The sequence below is a fragment of the Gopherus evgoodei genome, chromosome 3, assembly GCF_007399415.2.
Source record: "Gopherus evgoodei ecotype Sinaloan lineage chromosome 3, rGopEvg1_v1.p, whole genome shotgun sequence".
NCBI lineage: Eukaryota > Metazoa > Chordata > Testudines > Testudinidae > Gopherus > Gopherus evgoodei.
In genome coordinates this window covers 136,868,005-136,888,395 of record NC_044324.1, presented here as the reverse complement: position 1 = coordinate 136,888,395, position 20,391 = coordinate 136,868,005, and the positions used below count along the sequence as shown (strand labels likewise).

Here is a 20,391-nt window from a genome sequence, read left to right as displayed (position 1 = left end):
TGAGACTTGTGTGGTATTCAAGAGGAAGCAGACATAAGAATGCTTCTGCATGCTGTATGTGCCAATATGGCTTTTGGGTTTCTTGATGTTAAAGGAACCATAGGAATTAGGTCAGCTGATATAGATGTTTTGGTCCTTGCATTTCATTACTTTCCAGAAATGGGAACACACAGATTACATGTGGATTGAAACAGGCACCATTGCCAGCACAACTGACAACCATTGTTTCATACCTGTGCATGCAATTTGTCATACACTTACTCCTGCTGTATACGCATTAACCAGATGTAACTCTGTGTCATCCCTATTTGGTGTGGGGGGAATGTTTAATGTTGTCAAAACAAAAGTAGTTTATTGCTTCAGAGATCTTGCCATGCTCGGGGAGAGTGATGGACAAGCCACAATTCCTGGAGACCCACAGACACCTAAAGTGCAATCTAGCCATGCAAAAGGACAAGTCACTGGCCAAACTTCCCATGTGAGGACAGTTTTGAAGAGCATGTCAAAAGAACATCTTGGCAAACAAATACTTGGATGTTTTTGCACATATGTAATCCAGATATTGGATCACCATTGCAACATGGATGGAAAAAGGTAGATGATGAACTACTTTTATTCTTCAAGGGACCAATGCCATCTGAGCTTCTACAAGACCTTATTTGGATCTGTACCAGTAGGGGGTTCCTGCACAATCCACTGTGTCTGGAGTCAGAACAAACTTCCCTGCACAGAACTGTGTACATTCCAAGGCAATGAAGATGGTGATAATCCACGCGTTCTTGGGAGTGATCATAATGATGAGCAAGATGACGATGATGTTGACCACAAATGTCACAGTGCTATTAATTTCAATGACATCTATATACTTTTTTATTATTAAATTATGACCTCAAAGCATCAGAACCACAAAGAAATATGTTGTCTTAAAATAATACAAAGAACCATTAAACTAACAAACAAATGCAAATATTTTAAAGTTGTCATCTTAACGTGTTGATGGTGTCATTGTTTATCACCATTTCTATGGTAACAGCACCACTTGACAGCTCTGCATCATACCTCATCTTAAAGTAGACATAATAAGCTTTAAAAAGATGTATTATATGCATGTGTGGAGAGACGATATATTAAGTCAACTAAATCGGTGGTGTCTGCCACTCACCTGAGAGAGCGGGGAGGCTCTCCTGTTCTCTTAATGACCTCCTTGCCAGCACTCAGCAGCGTGGAGGAGGAAGCTGCCTGACTAATGGGGACTGAAAAGAGTAGATTAGAACAAGGAGTCTGGTGAGACTTGAACTGGAGAATGTGTGTGGGAGAAACAGGGACAAGCTTGGTAAGGAGACTGTGAACTGGGGGGAGGGGTGGCTGGAACGGGGAGCTGGAAGAGGATACACGGGGACTAGGAGTTGGGGTAGGGTGACCGGATGTCCTGTTTTTAAAGGGACAGTCCCATTTTTTGAGACTTTTTCTTATATAGGCGTATTACCCCCCACCCCGTGTCCTGTTTTTTCACAGCTGTTATCTGGTAACCCTTAATAGGGGAAGAGATTGGGAGAAGCCCTTGAGAGAAATGAGGTTGGGTAGAGGGAGAAAGGTTTGGCTGTGGTAGGGAACTGATATCAGGTGAGGACAGGGGGAAGACTGGGATTGGCTGGATGAGGAGATGGGGTTTGAGAGCCAGTGGGAGAGGGTGGAGGAGAGAGACCAATCAGAAAAGGATACTGGGAGGGGGGAACTGGGACAGACTGAGCAAGGAGACTGGATTTGGAAAGGTGGAGAAATTGGGATTTGAACAGTAAGCCCAGAAAGGGAGACTAGGCTTTGCTGGGCAAGGAGATTGTGATAAGAAGCCTGAGGAATGGACTCTGTGATTGATCTTGCCTGGGACAAAGAGCAAGAGGTGGGGAAGAGACAGGACTGGAGCAGGGATAGGTTGGAGGGGACAAGGAAAGAAGGGATCAACCTGGGGCAGGTAAGCCCACTAGAGCATTCTCCCCACCAGAGCCTGGAATAGAACTCCAAATTCCTCTACCCATTCTGCTGTTGTCAGCAAATACATTGTGCCACTGAGTTTCACATGTATCTCATCCCCATAGAGCTGGTCCGCACAGAAGATGACAATTTACCACTGCTATCTATTACTTTGTTAGTTCAAGTGGCAGAGGTCTGTGTGTTGGATCTAAAAGTTGCAGCTTTTGCTGAAGACCCATGTGGGTGTCAATGTGATGCCACAACATGGGATTTCTGTTTATTCAGTTAAAAAAAAAAAACTAGGAAATTACACATACAAACTATGTTAAAATCTATTAAAATTGCAAAGTGAAGCACTAAAAAGTTGGGAAATGCCAGAATTATGGCTTCCCCCACAACCTTAATTTTTTTCACTGTTGTCTGCACTATGATAGTTTAATTACATGATTACATACCATTTTTTTTCTTCCACAAGACCCCTGCCTCATTCAGTGCACAGAATAGACCTCCTTGGGGGATGAATCAGGGCTGTGTAGTGTAAAAAACCTATTGTCTGTAGGATCCTTGCCTCATTTGTTGCAGAAGTGGGAAGGTGAGTAGTGAGTGAAGCAGGAGATGTCAGGAAAAAAGAATGATGTCCTGGTTAAGGCAGTAGAATGCTGCCCTGGAGAACTGGAGTCTATCCCTGCTTATGACACAGAATTTCTCACTTAAGCTAAACTTTCCAAAGATGGTCACTAATTGTTTATTCATCACTTTCTGGGGTATTCAGCTTGATATCCTGGAATCTGATTTGTAGAAGTGCTGAACACTTACTCCCACAGGTGAAGTCAGTGGGAGCTATGCATATTAAGTGCTATAAAATGCTAAATACTCTGAAAAATCAGGTTCTAGGCATCTCTAATTGGACGCTCAAAATTAGTAGTAACTTTTGACTGTAATCTCTGTGCCTCAGCTCCCCATCTATAAAATGGGGATATCTTCTCACAGTAGTGTTGCGAGGAGGGGTTAAATTGAATTAGTATTTGTGAAGCACTCGACTGCTACAGTGATAAGCACCAGAGAAAAGTCCATGATGAAATTTGATAATTCTGTCTTCAGAGTGGAGTTTGAATAATAAGGCCTGGGGCCACACACTGAAAAAGGAGTATAAAACAAATATTTAATAGCTGCTCATTAAGTGAGCAGTGTCCATCCTGTGCACTAAATGAGACAAGAATCCTGTGGAGGGAAAAAAAACGTATGTGGTCATGTAATTAAAGACTCTATCACAGGGGTAGGCAACCTATGGCACGTGTGCCGAAGGCGGCATGCAAGCTGATTTTCAGTGGCACTCACACTTCCTGGGTCCTGGCCAGCGGTCTGGGGGGCTCTGCATTTTAATTTAATTTTAAATGAAGCTTCTTAAACATTTTAAAAACCTTATTTACTTTACATACAACAATAGTTTAGTTATATATTATAGACTTATAGAAAGAGACCTTCTAAAAATGTTAAAATATATTACCAGGACGCGAAACCTTAAATTAGAGCGAATAAATGAAGACTCGGCACACCGCTTCTGAAAGGTTGCTGACCCCTGCTCTATCATAACACATATGCACAAAGGGGCCAAGATTGCATAGGCAACCTTAATTCTGGCATATTTTAATCTCTGAGTGCTTCAGTTTGCAACCTTAATATTGTCTTAGTGTCATTTTCTATAGTATATAGTAAAATTATATATAGAATGGGTGAAATCCTGGCTCCAGTGTGGTCAGTGGGAGTTTTATCATTGACTTCAATGGAACCAGGATTTCACCTAATATTTTACCTGAGCAGGAAAGACCAGGAAATTGTTTATGATTTGTAATCAATAACATATGTTACATGCAGAACTTATTTAAACCTTATCTGCACTCTGCTCACTAATCCATCTCCATCAGCCTATCTTTAACATTCCAAACCAGTAAAAAGCTTTCAAACAACCCACAGTGGGGGAGAAAAAATGCCTCAATGGTTTATTTTTTCCACAATTTTTTTTTTCTCTCCATTTTACATCCAGCCCATAAAAAAGTATACAGGCCCAGCACTGGTAGTAGTCTAATATGTGAACTAAATTAATCTAATTTCACAGGCCATGAAGGTAAAAATGACTTATGTCATTGGAGAGCTGTGACTCCCCCTTTCCTAGTGGTATATGACGCTTGTTTCTAGTCTTGACAGCTCACCACATGTGAGTAATGTGGCCATTACAAATCTATGCCATAATGCCTTTTTGTAAGTCAAATGTTATTGCTTTTGCAGCATACAAAATAAAACATCGTAAAACAATACTTAGGAAACTACCCAAGCGAAGAGAGAGAAAAAACAAACAAAAACATTCTGAACATAATTATAAATCCTAATGTGGTCAGAACCTTGGAAGTAATTCTCTCTTTAACATCATGTAAGATTGGGGGTAGGGGAGAGTCAAGCAATGATATAAAAGCAGGCCTTTTAGAACTTCAATTGTGCACTAAGAATCAGTTTTAAACTAATAGGGCTGTTAAAGGTTCCTTGCAAAATGTTTATAAAAAGTTGGGCTTCTTCACTTTTTTTTTTCTTTTTGCTTCTTTATAATGTATAATGAAGGCCTGAAAGGTTGTGTGAGCTTGTAAAAGTTGGTAGGTTTTTTTGTTTTCTTTTAAACTTGGAAATACAAGGACACCAAGTTTGGGGGCAGTGATCTTAGAGCATGTGTATTGTGAGTTACTGCACCTGCTTGAAGGGGGGAAGGAGAGAAAGGAGATCTATTTATTTACAAAAACTTCTTTTCTCCTAAATGTTCATTACTTATTGAAATTACACAAAGGATCAGCAGAATCAAAGTAAAGTCACAGAGTTGACTATCTATTTTCAGTCTGTTGGCTTTTGTGATGTCATAATTGCATGAGTTTTCCAGTAATGACAGTGTCTTCCGGGGCTGATAAGAACTGAATTTCTAATTCAGAAAAACAAAAACATTTAAGCACTCTTTAAATAAACAGAAGAAAGGGGGCAAACAAAGTTGTTTTTTTTTTAATTTTTTTCTTTGCTGGTTACTTGGGGATAGTGATATATTGTTAATTAGACCCAATTTAGCCACTTTTGGAGTGTAAGTGATTGTCCTTAACACGGCTCAGTGTTTCTTATTATATCTTGTCAGGATTCTTTAATTGTGCTGCAAAGCCAATAGAGAAGACAGTTCTGCACAAAATGCTGGACTCCACAATTCATTGCAGATGTCAAAGGTTGTATCTCCATAAGGAGTGCTAACCCTCATATGAACTCCTTAGCAGTATCCCTGTAACATCTATGCACACAATTGCCGTAAAGAGTGCATAGGTTAGGATTGCATTTGCTGTATGCAAGTCTACACATCCTGTCAGTCTCCAGTCAGTACTGCACCAGAATAGATAGCAAGCACTGGCATAACAGTTGCAATGGTACAATCAGTCCTGCTATTAGCATCCTGTTGTGTAGCTTGCCTCACCAACCCGATGTAAACTTCTTGGAACTGGCCACCATGATGCACCAAGGTTTGCATCATCATACAGAGATAGCCTTTTATATTCAGGTAAAGACAGTGATGCTTATGTTACAACCATGTGAGTCTATGTGCTAAGTTAACTACAAAAGCGACAACTACCCCCAAAGACATTTTAAAGTGGTTTTTTTTAAATAAGTACAGAAAAGAACATGTTAAACACTTATGACATTTCAATTTTTAAATATTTTCAACTTTGACTGAATTACACTCCTAAATTTGTTACTGAGAAGTTAAGTAATACATCTTCAGATGGGTCCAATCCAGTTTTTCCTCATATAGCTTTTCCTGTGTTGAATGAAAGAGCATTTTCTGAATTGAAAAGTGTAATTTGGAAGAAATTTGGACCAAACTGCTTTCAATTTTTTTTTAATTTAACTGGTAAATATTATATATTGGTTAAATATGAGTAATAATTTTCATAAAGTAACCAACTTTCAAGGCAAGGGAGCACTGTAATCTTAATTATAATTAATACAAAAAACTGCCCACTCCAATTTTAATTAATTGTTTTAGCTTTTTTTTTTTTTTCCAATCCACAGCCCTTGTTCTGTAAATGTGCATGTAAGTAATTTTACTCCTGTTGAGTAGTTCCACTGATAAGTGCACAAGGGCTTGCAGGATTTGGGTCTTTAACCACAATCTTGCAAAAATATATCATATGCAAGTGAGTAAATGTTTGTACTATTGAGTTTCCTAAGTAAAAGAATGGTAAGTTGCAAAATGCACATACCTATTCAAAGATCCTAAACCAGTTGATTGAGAAAGATAGCAACAAGAACACTGTCAACAAAACAAGTCACATCACTGCTCGATGTTAACAATGGCTATGGGAATACTGTAAGTATTAGCCAAGATGGTCAGGGATGCAACCACATGCCCCAGGTGTCCCTAACCTCTGACTGCCAGAAGCTGCAACTGGAAAACTGAGGATGGATCCTGTTCTGTTCACTCCCTGAGTTATCTGGCACCAGCCACTGTCAGAAGAAGACAAGATACTGGCCTGGATGCCCAGGGGTCTGCACAGGCATTTAAATTTGACTGCTTTTGGAGAGGTACGTTAAAAACATGATGTTATGAGGAAGTACTGTACACCAGGGCTTCCCAGAGGGAAGGGCACGTGTGGCAATTTACCCAGGCCCCGCAGGGGCCCCGCGAGCCGCTCTGGGTTTTCGGCGGCACTTCGGTGGCGGACCCTTCACGTGCTCCCGGTCTTCGGCGGCGTGTCCTTCAGTGCAGCCGGAGACTCGGAGGGAGTGAAGAACCCGCCGCTGAAGTGCTGCCGAAGCCTCGGAGCGCCACCTGGTGAGTACAGGCGCCACAAGCGGCGGGAAAAAAAAAAGCCTGCAATCAGCGGCACTTAGGCTGCTCTACCACTGCCGCTTCATTCTTCAGTGGCAATTCAGGGCCGGGTCCTTCCCTCCAAGAGGGACCTGCCACTGAATTGCTGCCAAAGACCTGGTCCTGCCCCAGGCCCCCTGAATCCTCTGAGTGGCCCTGCTGTACACCCTCACTATAATAAAGCCTGGGCACTCCAAGCCATTTGGCCATTATAGCCAGGGATTCATTATAGCAAAAGAGGGAGGGGGGAACAGCTCCCTTGGCCACAAGGGGAGCTCAGCTCTACTGGCTGCGGGGGTGAGTGGGCAAGAAGAGCTCACTCTACAGCTCCCCCGTGGCCCTGAGGAGCTCCTGCCTGTCCCCCCTTATACACACACTCTGGGCTAGCTGGGCCCTTTCTCTGCCCTGACCCAGTAGGTTCTTAAGCTGTGGTCCAGACCCATGATAAATCAATGATCACTAATCAAATGCCTGATATTTTGTTGATTTCCATTTTGGTTGATGTAAGGCTTTATTGCATGATGTCACTGCATGGGATGTCTGCAGAAGAGTGAGGGGGGATTTGATAGCTGCCTTCAACTACCTGAAGTGGGGGGACTCCAAAGAGGATGGAGCTAGTGGTGGTTCTCAGTGGTGGCAGATGACAGAACAGGAAGCAATGGTCTCAAGTTGCAGTGCAGGAGGTCTAGGTCGGCTGTTAGGAAACACTATTTCACTAGGAGGGTGGTGAAGCACTGGAATGGGTTACTTAGGGAGGTGGTGGACTCTCCATCCTTCCAGGTTTTTAAGGCCCAGCTTGACAGAGTCCTGGCTAGGATGATTTAGTTGCTGTTGGTCCTGCTTTGAGCAGCAGGTTGGACTAGATCTTCTATTCTGTTTGCAGGAAATATGAAACACCCCCCCCCCACCCCTGGTTTCTTCATGTCACTCATTACCGCCAGGCTGCATGTTTTGCTTTTCCACCCTGGTGCCCAACTCAAGTGAAAAATCAACCACACATGCCCCCAAAGCAGAAGAAGCGGGCACCCCCCACCCGGGCTATGCCGCTGACTGCAGCACGGCTTATTTCGCGTGCAGGGCGGAACCCGCCGGACCGCTCGCGTGGCTGCTGCCGGCCGCTCCTCCCATTGCCCAATCCGGCCCTAGGGTCTCCCCTTGCCGCCCGGCCGCGTTCCCTGGCGGCTCCCGCTCGTCCCGTGGCGCGGGGGCTCGGCACAGCCAGGGGCGCTGGCCGGACCCGGGAGCGGCTCGTCTCACTGCGCCCGGGCCCCCTCGCAAGCGGTAAGTGCCGCCCCCGACAGGGCCGGGCGGGGGCTAGTGCGAGCCCCGCCGCGGAATAACCGCGCTGGGGAGGCCGAGTCCCGGGGCTGTGCGGCTCCCGCCCACACGTGCATGGGCAACCGGGGGGTGGGCTCCTGGGGCCAGCCCCAGAGAAGTGGGGAGGCGACGGCGCTTCTGTAGCTAAATCCCCCACGCTGGGTCGCGGCCAGGACGCGAATATTTATCAGGGGAGGGTCTGATACCATTCACCCGCCTCCAGCCCCCATTAACAAGCTTATTGCAGCTACATGCTGGTGCTAAGCGGGCGGATTTGAAACAGCCGAGAGATCGCCTTCGGGTGTCTGTCCTTTCTACTCCCACTTGATTCGCTGCGTTTCTTAAAGTCGCCTCCCCAAACAGTGCATCTGGCTGAATTTCATGTGTTGCGCAGGAGTAAGGCTGCAGTTCATTTTCAAAGCTAGTCAAACAAAGTTTGACTTATTCTGCCATTCAGAAACCAGGATTCTGCATTTCTGTGCTGCCATTCATCTCAAAGAGTCCCAAAGCAGCTAACAGCACGAACCATAGGGTGGGATTATTTCTTGTGCCACTGAGATGCAGCAAGCTCTGGGGTGCAGCACAGTTGCTATTAGTATTTTTAAAAACTAGTCCTCACCATATTCTAGCTTAACTGAAATCTACAGTGACATCCCTCTCCTGTTACCCTCCCTGCTCTTACAATTTTCCTTTAAACTTGAATCACCCATAGAGTTTCTCTTTGTTCTAAATAAATAAATTTCTGCAATCTGGACTCTTGTGGGTGTGAAGGGAAGCTTGTGCTGCCTCCATGTGAGACACTTGAATTACCATTGATGAGGTTTCCTGCAAATTGTACTTTTGTAAGTGGTATGGGGTGGGGGGTTGCTCCCTCTCTCCCACACTATTAGCAGTAGGTTTCATCCAAACTTACAGATGGGGCAGGAGCAGAGGTTTAGGGTGAGATCCATGAAGGGATACCGGTATTGCAGCACTGAGCACCTTGGTGCCTAGAAAATCACAAGGACAATGCTGTAATGCACAAAGACTGAGTTAGGCACCCTTAGGCTTCCTATGCAATGAAAGGGGAGAGAAATAGGCACCAGAGAATGGTGATCTGTAAAGCCAGCATGCTAGCTGCCTAAGCTAACCAAAGGGAGACACCGGTAAGGAGAAGGGGGTGGTGTTAAGTGCCAACTCTCAGTCAGAGATAGTGCCCAAGTCCAGGCTCCATGGAGGCACCTTGTACCTTGACTAGTGATCCACAAACTGGGCAAGAGGCCACTTGGCTGCCTAAGTTGCATGAAAGAAAACAGGAGGACCACCGCCATTATAACCTTTTGCATAGTGGATAGGGTGCTCATCAGGCAGGGGGACCCCTGCTTCAAGCCCCACATCCTCCTCATGAGGCAAAGGGGCTCAGCCAACTATCAGGTCAGTGCTCTAACCACAAGGTTATGGGATATTCTAATGGGGGGAGGGGTTTCTTAATCTCTGCTGTTGACGTGGTATCACTTGAATTAAACAATGGAATATGTAAATATTAATTGGGCCAGAGAGAGAGCGTTTGAACCATTCTGTAGCCTGGTGGATAGGACGCTTCCCTGAGCAAAGGTTCAGATCTTTTTTCCCCATCAGGCAGAAGTGGGGACTTGAATGGGGGTTTCCTGCATCTTGGGCCCTAACCTTATGCACTAGGTTAAAGATTATAAAGGAGGTTGTCTTCCTAAACTGTTCCCTCCTGCCATGCCACAGCTATTTTGTGTGAATTTGTCTGAGGGGGCCAGTCTGGTAGGTATGCTCAGAGGCCACCTACTGGACAGTCCCCTGCCCTTGACTAGGGCAGCTGAATGTGTACCTTGGGTTGTTAATCGCTCTGGGGCACAGGCGGGAGACAGGTGTCCAGATGCCTATTATGGGGCAGCAGTGTGTGTGTGTGTGCACTCAGGCAGGAGGTGGGCCTCTTGATACTGTAGTGCGCATGCCTAGAGGAAAAACATAGGTGCTGAGAGAGTTTATGTGCCTACAGTGTTAGGCGGTAGCTGAGCAGGAGGTTTGTGAATCACACTGGTGCCTAAAAATGGGACTTATGCATCTAAGTACCTTTGTAAATCCCACCCTTAGAGCATGCACACATCATGGAGGAGGAGTTAACTGCTGGTCAAACCCAAATTAAGTTCCAGACGGATAGCTATTCAGCAATTTTCATGGACTCGAGGAGAAGGCAGGCACACTATGGAATGTGGCTGCTTCCCTTCTTCCTTCTGCTCTGAGCTGTAACGTTCCTACCAGATGGAGGGGTTTGTGAGGTGTCTGTGAGGAAAGGATTGAAAGCAGCAGGACTGCTACTCCCCACCCCTCTCCAGAGTTTGATCCCTAATGGGCCATATTTTCTACTCTCTGCATCAGAGTGGCGGGTAGCACATTTAAAAGGAAAGCTATGCAGCTTCTCCATTGAAAATCATGGAGAAAATTGGCAATTAAATTGGAAGTGGTCTAAAGATTTCATAACTCTATGTAACACTATGCTAGCTGGTGGAGAGTGGGTAATATTAATGGCTTTTCATGGGAGTCAAGGTGCAGGAGTAATGGCACGAGGTCTGTATATCTCCCATAAAGATAGTAGAAATCCCGGAATCAATTTTTCTGAATTGGCAATGACCTGTCCAAAAAAAAATAAATCCTTATCTGGAAAAGTAATGCTTCAGACTGTGTTCATTTACCTAGTATTTACTTTTAAAGACAACATAATTTACTGAGGCAGTTGACTTGTATTCTACTTGCTAAGCAATTTCCCAATAAATAGATTTTATTTATGATTTAAATAATAAGATGTCAGTTTGTAATATAAAGCTTTGTAAATATGTTTAATGTTGGCTTTGAAATTTGGCTAATATAATTAGATGTAGTAATATTGTCCGTTATTTATACTGTTTTGTTTTCCTTCCGTTTCATAACAGACTGGTAGTGAAATTGTAATAGGACATGGCAACCAGCTTACAACTTTATAAGAAGAGTACATTTCCTCCTCTTCTGAATATTTATCAGCTGCCGCATTTCAGGAATCAGGTAATCATTTTAAAAGATGTCGAAGTTGTGAGTGAAATACTTCTTTAAAACGTGAGAAGTATTTGCATTCTGGGAGAATGTCTTTATGTACTCAAAACATGCAGAAGAGGTGCAGTAACAGATGGTTCAGCAAATGAACCTGGTCCCCTGATTGGCTGAAGACTCCAGCAGGCACATTCTTAAACCCTACAGCAGGACTGGTTTCCGGCTTCTCAGCAGCATTCCACATTCTGTAGCAGGACAGTTTCTGGTCATGCTTCCTGCTCTCATCTTCTTCCTTGCCTCTGTCCCTCGCTCCTGTTCCTAGTTTCCTCCCTCTGGCTCTTGCCCTGCTTTGGTTTATACTCTGACTCTGATTCTTGGCTCCTGATGCCTGGCTCTCGCTGGGCTTAGTAACTCAGCTCCTGATTGGGGCTCTGGTCACTAGGCCTGGTCACCTGCTCCAACATTAGGTAAGTCTCCTGCCCTGACCATTAGGCAAGACTGCACACGGCCCAACCCTTAACATGAAGAAAGTCTTTCCCGGAACACAACAAAAAACCCATCTCATTTGAATAACTGTCCAGGAATCAGAAATGCACTACTAGACACTATTGTGTGGCTATCCACCCAGAAACCATAGAACAATAATAAAATAGCAGTTACCAAAATACAAAGAGAGTGAAATTCAGTGCCCTAAAAATCTGAATAGAAACTGTACAAGGAAACTGCTAAAGAGAGGAAAAAAGACGTGATTTTTCAGGGCTTTGGAAGCCACACTGGGGAAGAAAAATGCATGATGAAGCAATAATGCTTTATAAAGTTGCAGAATGTAATGCTCCAAACAAGTTCAGTTTCCCTAAATAAATAACTGATAAAGCAATTAAACTGTTTCCATGAGTTAAATGTTTGCCTTGTAATGTTACTTTGCACTTCTATAGAGCTTTTCATATGAGGATCTGAAAATGTTTTACACCTTTCATTGAATTAAGCCTCACAAACTTCCCTGTGAGTGAGGGAAGTATTATCCTCATTTTAGCGCTAAGAAAAATTGTTAATCTGAGTGACTCACCCAAGGTCACACAGTATGTCAGTGGCAGAGACAAAAAGAGAACCCAATTCTCTTAACACCTGTTCCCTGCTCTGACACTAAATAACCGTATGTTCCCCCACCTAGGAATCACCAATCAAAAAGAGAAATATTATGGATAGAAGTACGAAAGACCTAGTAACTCTACCAGTAACTAGTTAATTTAGCAATTAAACAGAAGAGTCTGCAAGGTTGTGCTATAAATCAGTCTGCTATCTTGCATCCAGTTGAGTTGAATATACTTTTTCCTTGTCCTGGGTTCCCCACCTAAGAGTTTGATCTACATTCAGCTTTTTTGCCCTGAATTATTTTGAGTTTGTGTTTAATGGGAACAGAGCTATTGTTACTAATAATGCACCTGCCTACTTTCACCATTATTTGATATTCAGTCCCACTCAACTAATTTTTTTTGTGCCTATCTATCAAAAATATACCAAAAACTAATGTTTAGGTTGTTGCCAAGAAAGCTGTGGGTATGCAGGTGTGTGAATGTTTCTTTGCTCCCATCCTTGCCTTCCACAGTTAAGCAGAGAGTTTCAGTTTTGCTCTCTGTTCATTTGAAGAAGCATAGCTACGCTGAATCTCTTCTGAAGGGGGAAGAGAATATGGTTTTCCTGTTCCTGTTTTAAGGTTTCTGGAATTTGTCACACACAACTTTCAGTTTATCTACTACAGTTAATAGAAAAATTTAGAAAATAAACCCTTGTCTTGAGTCTCAGAAAAATTCACCGTCCCCTTTATAGTTGGTCACCTTCAAACTAAGAAAAAGGAGTATACTGTAAGTACAAAGAGAGATGAAAGCAGTAGCTTGTTGGTGTACTTCACATGTAATATTGCCATAGTAACAAAGTGGTAAATACAGCCATTCATCACAGAATGCTGAGCTAAAATAGACGCTATGCGTATTTACTGTAATAAAAGTAAAATGTAGGATGTTAAGGTCTCCATGATGAGCTAAGGAAAAACAGGTCTCCCTTATATGGCCCATTCTATAAGTCAGGAGTTAAGTGCCTCTGTACATTATATGAGGGTAATTAGGGCATTCAGCAGACATTTGTAGAGCTATCAGTCACAGTATTATATCTTCAACATGAAAGCCATGCTGAGCTGCGAAGTTCAGTCACAGATAATGTATTCTGACATTTAATTTATATGAGTATATCAAGTGTCTCCCTTCTACACATTCTTCTGCTTATTTTGTTTCTATAAGATCACTGTCTGTTGTTGTGTAAATATTTGTACTACAGTAATGCCCAGAGGTCCCAATCAGGATCCATTGTGTAAAGTGTATGTGCATTATAGATGGAGCTGGTAGTGCTGCCAATTAATTAAGGTTGCCCAATGATTTCCATTATAAGACTCTTATTTTCAATTGCTTGAAACCTTGCCAAATTTTAACCATGTCAGCTGAAGTTTTTCTTGTGGGGTGTCAGTCACAAGCTAAATATTTTTGGAAAGTTTCAGTAAAAATGGTTCAGCCATTTCAAGAATGAGGTTAGAGAAAAATGTTTTTTTGCCCATGTTAAAAACAATTCACACCCATTTTGTTGAGAAGCTTTAGCACCTCCATGCTTTGGAGCAGGTACTTGACATTTGACAGGAGGGTTGACTTTGTGTCAGGGGTTTGGCTTTGCTGTTCTTGTGGAAAAACTGCCTCCAGTTGATCAAACTATAAGGCTTAGAAACACCTCATTTCACATATGCTGAATAGTCTCTTGTACGATTTTCACGGTTAAATTCCCTGAAGATTCCATCTGCGTGGAACATGCTCCAGCCTGGGGCTGCAGGGGATGAGTACGAATTTCTCTGGAGGGAGACTGTGACTCCTGTTCTCTCTGCGCTCCCACAGCTGGTAACCAGGCAGTGAGGAGGAGGAGGCTGGTTGACTGGACTAGAATACAAAAGGAGCAAGAGTCAGACTTGGGGAGGTGGCAATGTCGGGAGTAAATGGGGACAAGAAGCCTGGAGAGAATGGGTGGAGGTGACTGGGATGAAGAGTTGGGGAAGGCAGGAGACTGGAGTGAGGAGCCTAACAGGGGAGTGAGGAAGAGCTAGGATGGGAAAAGGAACAAGCTGGAGGGGAGAAGGGAGTCAGGCTTGCAAGGGAACAGGGGTAGATGGGTTTCTAACCATTCGAGTATCCACCCCTCAGAACCTGGAATAGACCCCCTGCATTCCTGAATGTCACCATTCCCCTGTCAGCAAATATTGGTGAACCCTACTGGCAAAGTGTGTGCCATCCCCCTCTAGTGGCTTGGTCCTTAGAGGATAACAGTCTACTACTGCTACCAGTTATGCTAGTATCTATAATGGAAGAGGTCTTTGTAGTGGATCTAAAGGTTCGAACCCTGCTGATGACCCATGTGGGTGTCAATATGATGTCACATGATAGAATTGGTTTCTTCAATTTGCTTTATTTAAAAAACTGAGGACAGTACACACACAAAGTTTGCAAACTCAAGCACTCAAAAGTTAGGAAATGCCAGAATTAAGGTTTCTTGTACAACCTTAACCTTAATTGGCCTCCTTGCACATACACTTAGTGTTAGTATTTAAATACATGATGACACACTAATTTTCTCTCTGGATGACTGCCTCATTTAGTGCACAGATTGACCCGTACTGGGGATGAATCAGGGTTTTGTAGTGAAGGAGGCTCTTGGGTCCTGCCATGAATATTTTTACCACAGCTCCCTCGCCCAGTGATAGGAAATTCTAGCAACAATTTTTGCATGCAGTTTGCTGACTAGTGTGCTCAGTTCCCTCTAAGCTGCATGACTGTGCAGCAGGCTATCAAGGGCCATGCAGGCGGGAAGAGATTCATCTGCCCTGGCCTGTGGCAGGGGGAGAGAGCTGGGGGGAGTCTGTCCCAGTCACAGCCCCAGGGCAGCCTGCACCCCAAACCCCTGATCCCTGGCCCCACCCCAGAGACCTCATCCCCAGCTGGAGTCCTCACCCTTTGCACCCCAACCTTCTGCCCCAGCCCAGAGCCCACCTCCCATGCCCCAAACCCCTCATCCCCAGCCCCACCCCAGAGACCTCACCCCCCTCCCATACTCCAAACCCCTCATCCTCAGCCCCACCCCAGAGACTGCACCCCCTGCATCCCAACCCTGCGCCCCCTCCCACACTCCGAATCCCTCGGCCCCACCTTTGCCACACATCAGTTCCATATTGGTGCACACAACAAAATTCATTCTACACATGGATGTAAAAAATTAGAGGGAACATTGCTGGTGTGTATTGAGAATAGGTTTTTGAAACTATTAAGCTACTTGCTAGCATATCACTGGTTACATCATATGCAGAATTATTGTGGTATTATTGTACTAGACTTATCCTTTGATAAAGGGCTTATTATTATGAACTGAGTTGCTTGGTAGAGGGCATTCCTTATATCTTATCTGCTATAGAATTTTGAGACTGGAATAAATAAGGATCATGTGACCCATTCTCTTTTCATTAAATTGAAAAATTGCCCAAGGGACAGTCCCATTGTTTATCTGTAAGCGTTAAATAATTCTTTTGTAAAACTGTGGTATATATGACTTGCAGGGCCAGATTTTCAAAAACAGCCTCTAAATATTTACCTGCAGATGTGTTTGTGCAAAATACTATAGTTATGTGTGAAAGAAGGATTTGTACAGGCAACCCCATAAAAACACCTGACAAATTAGCTTTTGATTTATTTTTTTTTTCATTCAGAAATGATTGCTGTATAAACTTCAGAGGCTGGGTTGAGGCAGAACTGCAATACGGTGCTATTTAAGAGCAAGGCACATTGGAAACTCTCTCTAGGGGAAGAGTTACTAGAGGGTGAGAGAGCAGTCGGAGTGAGGGCTGGTCTACACTACAGGGGAAAATCAATCTCAGATACGCAACTTCAGCTACGTGAATAATGTAGCTGAAGTCGAAGTATCTAAGATCGAATTACTCACCGTCCTCACGGCGTGGGATCGATGTCCGCAGCTCCCCATATCAACTCCGCAACTCTGTTCGGGTTGGTGGAGTTCCGGAATCGATATAAGCACGTTCGGGGATCGATAGATCGCGTCTAGATGAGACGCGATCTATCGATCCCCAAGCAATTGATTGCTACCCACCGATATGGCGGGTAGTGAAGACGTAACCTGAGACTTTAGGAAAGGAAAGACCTGTAAGCACTGCAATAAGGAGTATAGCAAGGAAATCAAGTGTGGAGGTACAGCTTGTACCTGCTTTTTTTCTGTTCCTTTTTGGTGCTAGTAAACTGAGATTTGGCTTTCTATCCATTTAGTTCTTGGGTGCTGAGATCTAGATGATGCATTATGCAGTCTGTCTTGAATCTTCCTGTTTGTGTTACGGTGGCATAATACAGTGCAGTAAAGCTGACGTGTTCTACAGTACTGTTTACTTTGATACCTTGTTTAAAGTCCATTCATAAGGCAGGCAACACATAACCTAAAACAAACAGTAACAAAAATGTTGTAACCGTAACATTGGGCAATGTTGGTTCATATGGACTCAGTGCAGTATCACATGTATGCTATGGAGATAGTTCAACAGATAAATAATCAGTTAAAGGAAAGAGCTACATTAATAAACCAAGTGAGTGACACTCATATCTGGTTTAAACAGTGCATTTCCTTTAACTTCATATAATTGCAGGTCTGAATTTGGTTTAGGCATGTTAATGTAGCTTTTGTTCCTTTAACTGATTATTCATCTATTGAAATTTCTGTTTATCATGGCGTATATGCTGTGATACTGCACTGTGTATGAATGAATTTTATACAATACCATCATTGCATAATTTATGCTACTTCCTTTCCTTTCCTTCCTCTACAAATTGTTTCCTCACCTGACTGCTTGGAAATGAATCCCACTCAGCTGGCATAGCACAGCGTTTGGAGCCTGTGATAGCACAAAGAAAACTACCTACAGAATAATAGGCATTGCAGCTAAGCAGCCCAAAGGAATGACTTTAAAGGGGACCCAAACATTGCTTTGTTAAGTTCACTCCTGGTTATTTAATCACCTGTAGCACTGAGGCTTTTGCAGTAATAGATCACCATTTTCCACCCCCCAACCCTCTTGTTCTTGGGCCAGAACTCTAGAAGTGGAGTTTCTTGTTAGGAGATAAATGAGTAGCCACAGACTCATGATAGTCGCTCCTCATTCAGGTTTAGGTATATCGTTCCTATTACAATATTATTTAGTTTATTATCAGTGCCCAGGATTGTGTCAATCACCTTTCAATACAGACAAAAGACAGGCGCTTACATGAAGCTTGTAAATTAATTTCAGACATGCCGCAGCTGGGTGTTGTGGGGGGGCGGGTTTACAAGACAACGGATCAGGAGACAGGGAAAGATAGGGCTAACTTAAAAAAGATTATACAAATGCTCAATGAAGACAAGTGCATGCCATGATGGAGCAAAGACTTCGTAATTGTCAAAGTTAGACTCAGGACTCACAGTTTGTCAGACCACTCTGTTTTATTAGCTCAGCACTCTGCTAATAACACCCAGATAATGTGAGCACCATGCAAGACACAAACTATCTTATTTATACAGATAAAAGGGCGAGAACGTAACAAGATAACAAAGGAAGCAGAATCTGATAAGTTTACCTGGGCTAGGCATGCATATCTTATTTCCTTACTAACTATTACCGATCTTCTGTTAATGTTTCGCCATTAGCGCTATTGTGTATGCCTAATGTTTCTTTTCCTGACACCTGTATTTCAACATTTCTTTAATCCATTCTTATTTTTACAATATAATTCATTCTACTTTCACATTCTAAAATATAATAAAAACAGGAAGTTGGGCACCTAACTGGCCAGTTTCACGTAGGTATGGTGGAAGAGGAAGGCGATGATGTGGCTTTGGGGACCGGCTCTGAAGGGCACTCTGTTTTGGGGAGAGGGTAGTAAAAAGCACAGAGACAGTTATGAGAGAAGTGGTCAAACAGGGTGCCTGGGCTGACTTCCTTGGTGGAGCAAAGAGCCTGTAGCTGCATTGAGAAGGTATGGGCTTATCTACACTACTGGCCGGATTGACGGGCAGCTATCAATCCAGCGGGGATCGATTTATTGTGTCTATATAGACGCAATAAATTGGCCGCTGATCACTCTAGCATTGACTGCGGTACTCCACCTCAACGAGACGCGCAGGGGAAATCGATGAGAGAGCATTTCCTGTTAACACACTGCAATGAAGATACCATGATAAGTAGATCTAAGTACGTCGACTTCAGCTACGTGAATAACATAGCTGAAGTTGCGTAACTTAGATCGATTTCTCCCCCCTCTGTAGTGTAGACCAACCCTAAGCAAAGTAATCTTACATGCTTGGAGAGGAGTAAAGAGCATGTGTTTGGACCGTCACTCAGGCCTGGTCTACACTGGGGGGGTATTGATGTAGTAAGATATGCAACTTCAGCTGACATATCTTATTCCGACTTACCTCCCGTCCTCACGGCGCGGGATCGACGTCTGCAGCTCCCCTGTCGACTCCACTACCGCCGCTCACTCCAGTGGCATTCCGGAGTCGATGGGGAGCGCATTTGGGGATTGATATATCGCGTCTAGATGAGATGCGATATATTGATCCCCGATAAATCGATCGCTACCTGCCGATACTGCGGGTAGTCTGGACGTACCCTCAATCTCTCTTCAGACATGAGCCATGTGTCACTCAAGGCTGCCCTCGCATGGGAATAGATATGTCTGCATCTGTAATGTAAAACATGTTTATTCCACTGATTTATTTTTGATAAAGACCTCTGAGCCTTTGAAATCGTGTGCTAATGATTGTCTCAGTTCATGATTCAGGCACCTGGGTTGTAGCCAATCCAAGGCATTGGAAGGCATCTCCTGTGACAGTTTTAAGTTTAGCTCTTCTGTCAGATTTTCTTCTCTCCCTCAAATAGAACTGGCTGCACAGCAATGGCAGTGTTTTATCTCTCCATCTCATTTTTTGCTATAGTTACAGTTGATGAATCTTGCTCGAAGCAAAGTTATGCTCAGTCCAGGCTCTCTCCTTCTCGCTTTTGTTGCAACTGCTGTGCTATGGCAGGCTGCCATTTTTCTAAACTCAGTATTCACACACAGACCTTTCTGCAGGACGGGAATGGCCAGGATTATGCATGTTTGCAGTGTGTCCTTGGTAGCAAGGAATTACTTACAATGCACGGGGGTTTCTTCCCACTGTGAGCAATGTGCTTATTGAGCTGTACCTTGGTCCCCATCCAAAGAGACAGATTTTTGTAAATAGGAGGAAAATCAATAGTTGGGTTTTTGTTTTTAACATGGATTCTTTTTAGATGTAGATCATTCTTCTTTTTCTACGTTTTTAGCAAACTTTTTTGTCCTGTGTGCTTTGTGTGTGTTATACAGTAATTTTCACTAACTACCAATATAAATTCAATGCTATCCTGGACCTATTACAACCAGTTGTTTCACTGTGGAAGAATATGCAGGGTTGCATAAATGTGGTGGTGGGCTTTTTTTTTTTTTTTTTTTTTTTTTTAAATAGTACCAAATTTATATCTGAGGTAACAGTTTCTGATATTGACTTTGGTCTCCTGTCAGCAAAAGAGATGTGTTCACACTGAAGCCCAAACAACACATTTTCACTGCCTGGAGCACATGCACATAAATATTTAAGAGTACAGCCAACCTGCTATAAAGCTTGTTCTCCTTGCCCTCTCATATTTGAGGAGCAGATTAACTTTTTTTTTTTTAAATTTGACTTATTTTAGCTCCCAACCACTTTAATTATTGGTGTGGGTGCTTCTATCACTTCCAAAACAATTACCATGCAAATCTGGACCTTTTTAAGAGTTGCCTCATACAATGATCGGTTTCTGTTGGGACCAAATTCCCAGGCATATCACCCTTCTGAGGGTTCATTTTATGGAAGTAATATAGGAACATGGTAGGCCCATAAGATGGGCCAAGTAAGCCAAGGCTAGGTGATGAACAAACAAGCCACAGGTTTGTGACTTAAGAATAAATGAAGCAAAAAGAGTTTTTCACAGCCCAGAATTGCAGTATAAAATTAAATGTCTTCTTGCAACCAGAGCTTCAAGATCAAAAACTGAGCTCCTAGAG

At 43.3% G+C, this 20,391-nt stretch overlaps 1 protein-coding gene across 3 annotated transcripts in view; it reads left to right on the top strand.

The window, feature by feature from the left end:
* LOC115648716 overlaps nt 1–20,391 on the top strand; it is a 116,321-nt gene that overhangs the window by 13,859 nt on the left and 82,071 nt on the right. The window contains exons 1-2 of one of the 3 annotated variants that reach the window (XM_030556723.1): nt 6,360–6,573; nt 11,116–11,224. In XM_030556723.1, coding sequence (XP_030412583.1) covers nt 11,141–11,224 — 84 coding nt within the window. In that variant the 5' untranslated portion in view covers nt 6,360–6,573; nt 11,116–11,140. Of the gene's footprint in view, nt 1–6,359; nt 6,574–8,042; nt 8,141–11,115; nt 11,225–20,391 lie in introns of those variants that run through there. The other 2 variants (XM_030556725.1, XM_030556726.1) reach the window with 2 other exon arrangements.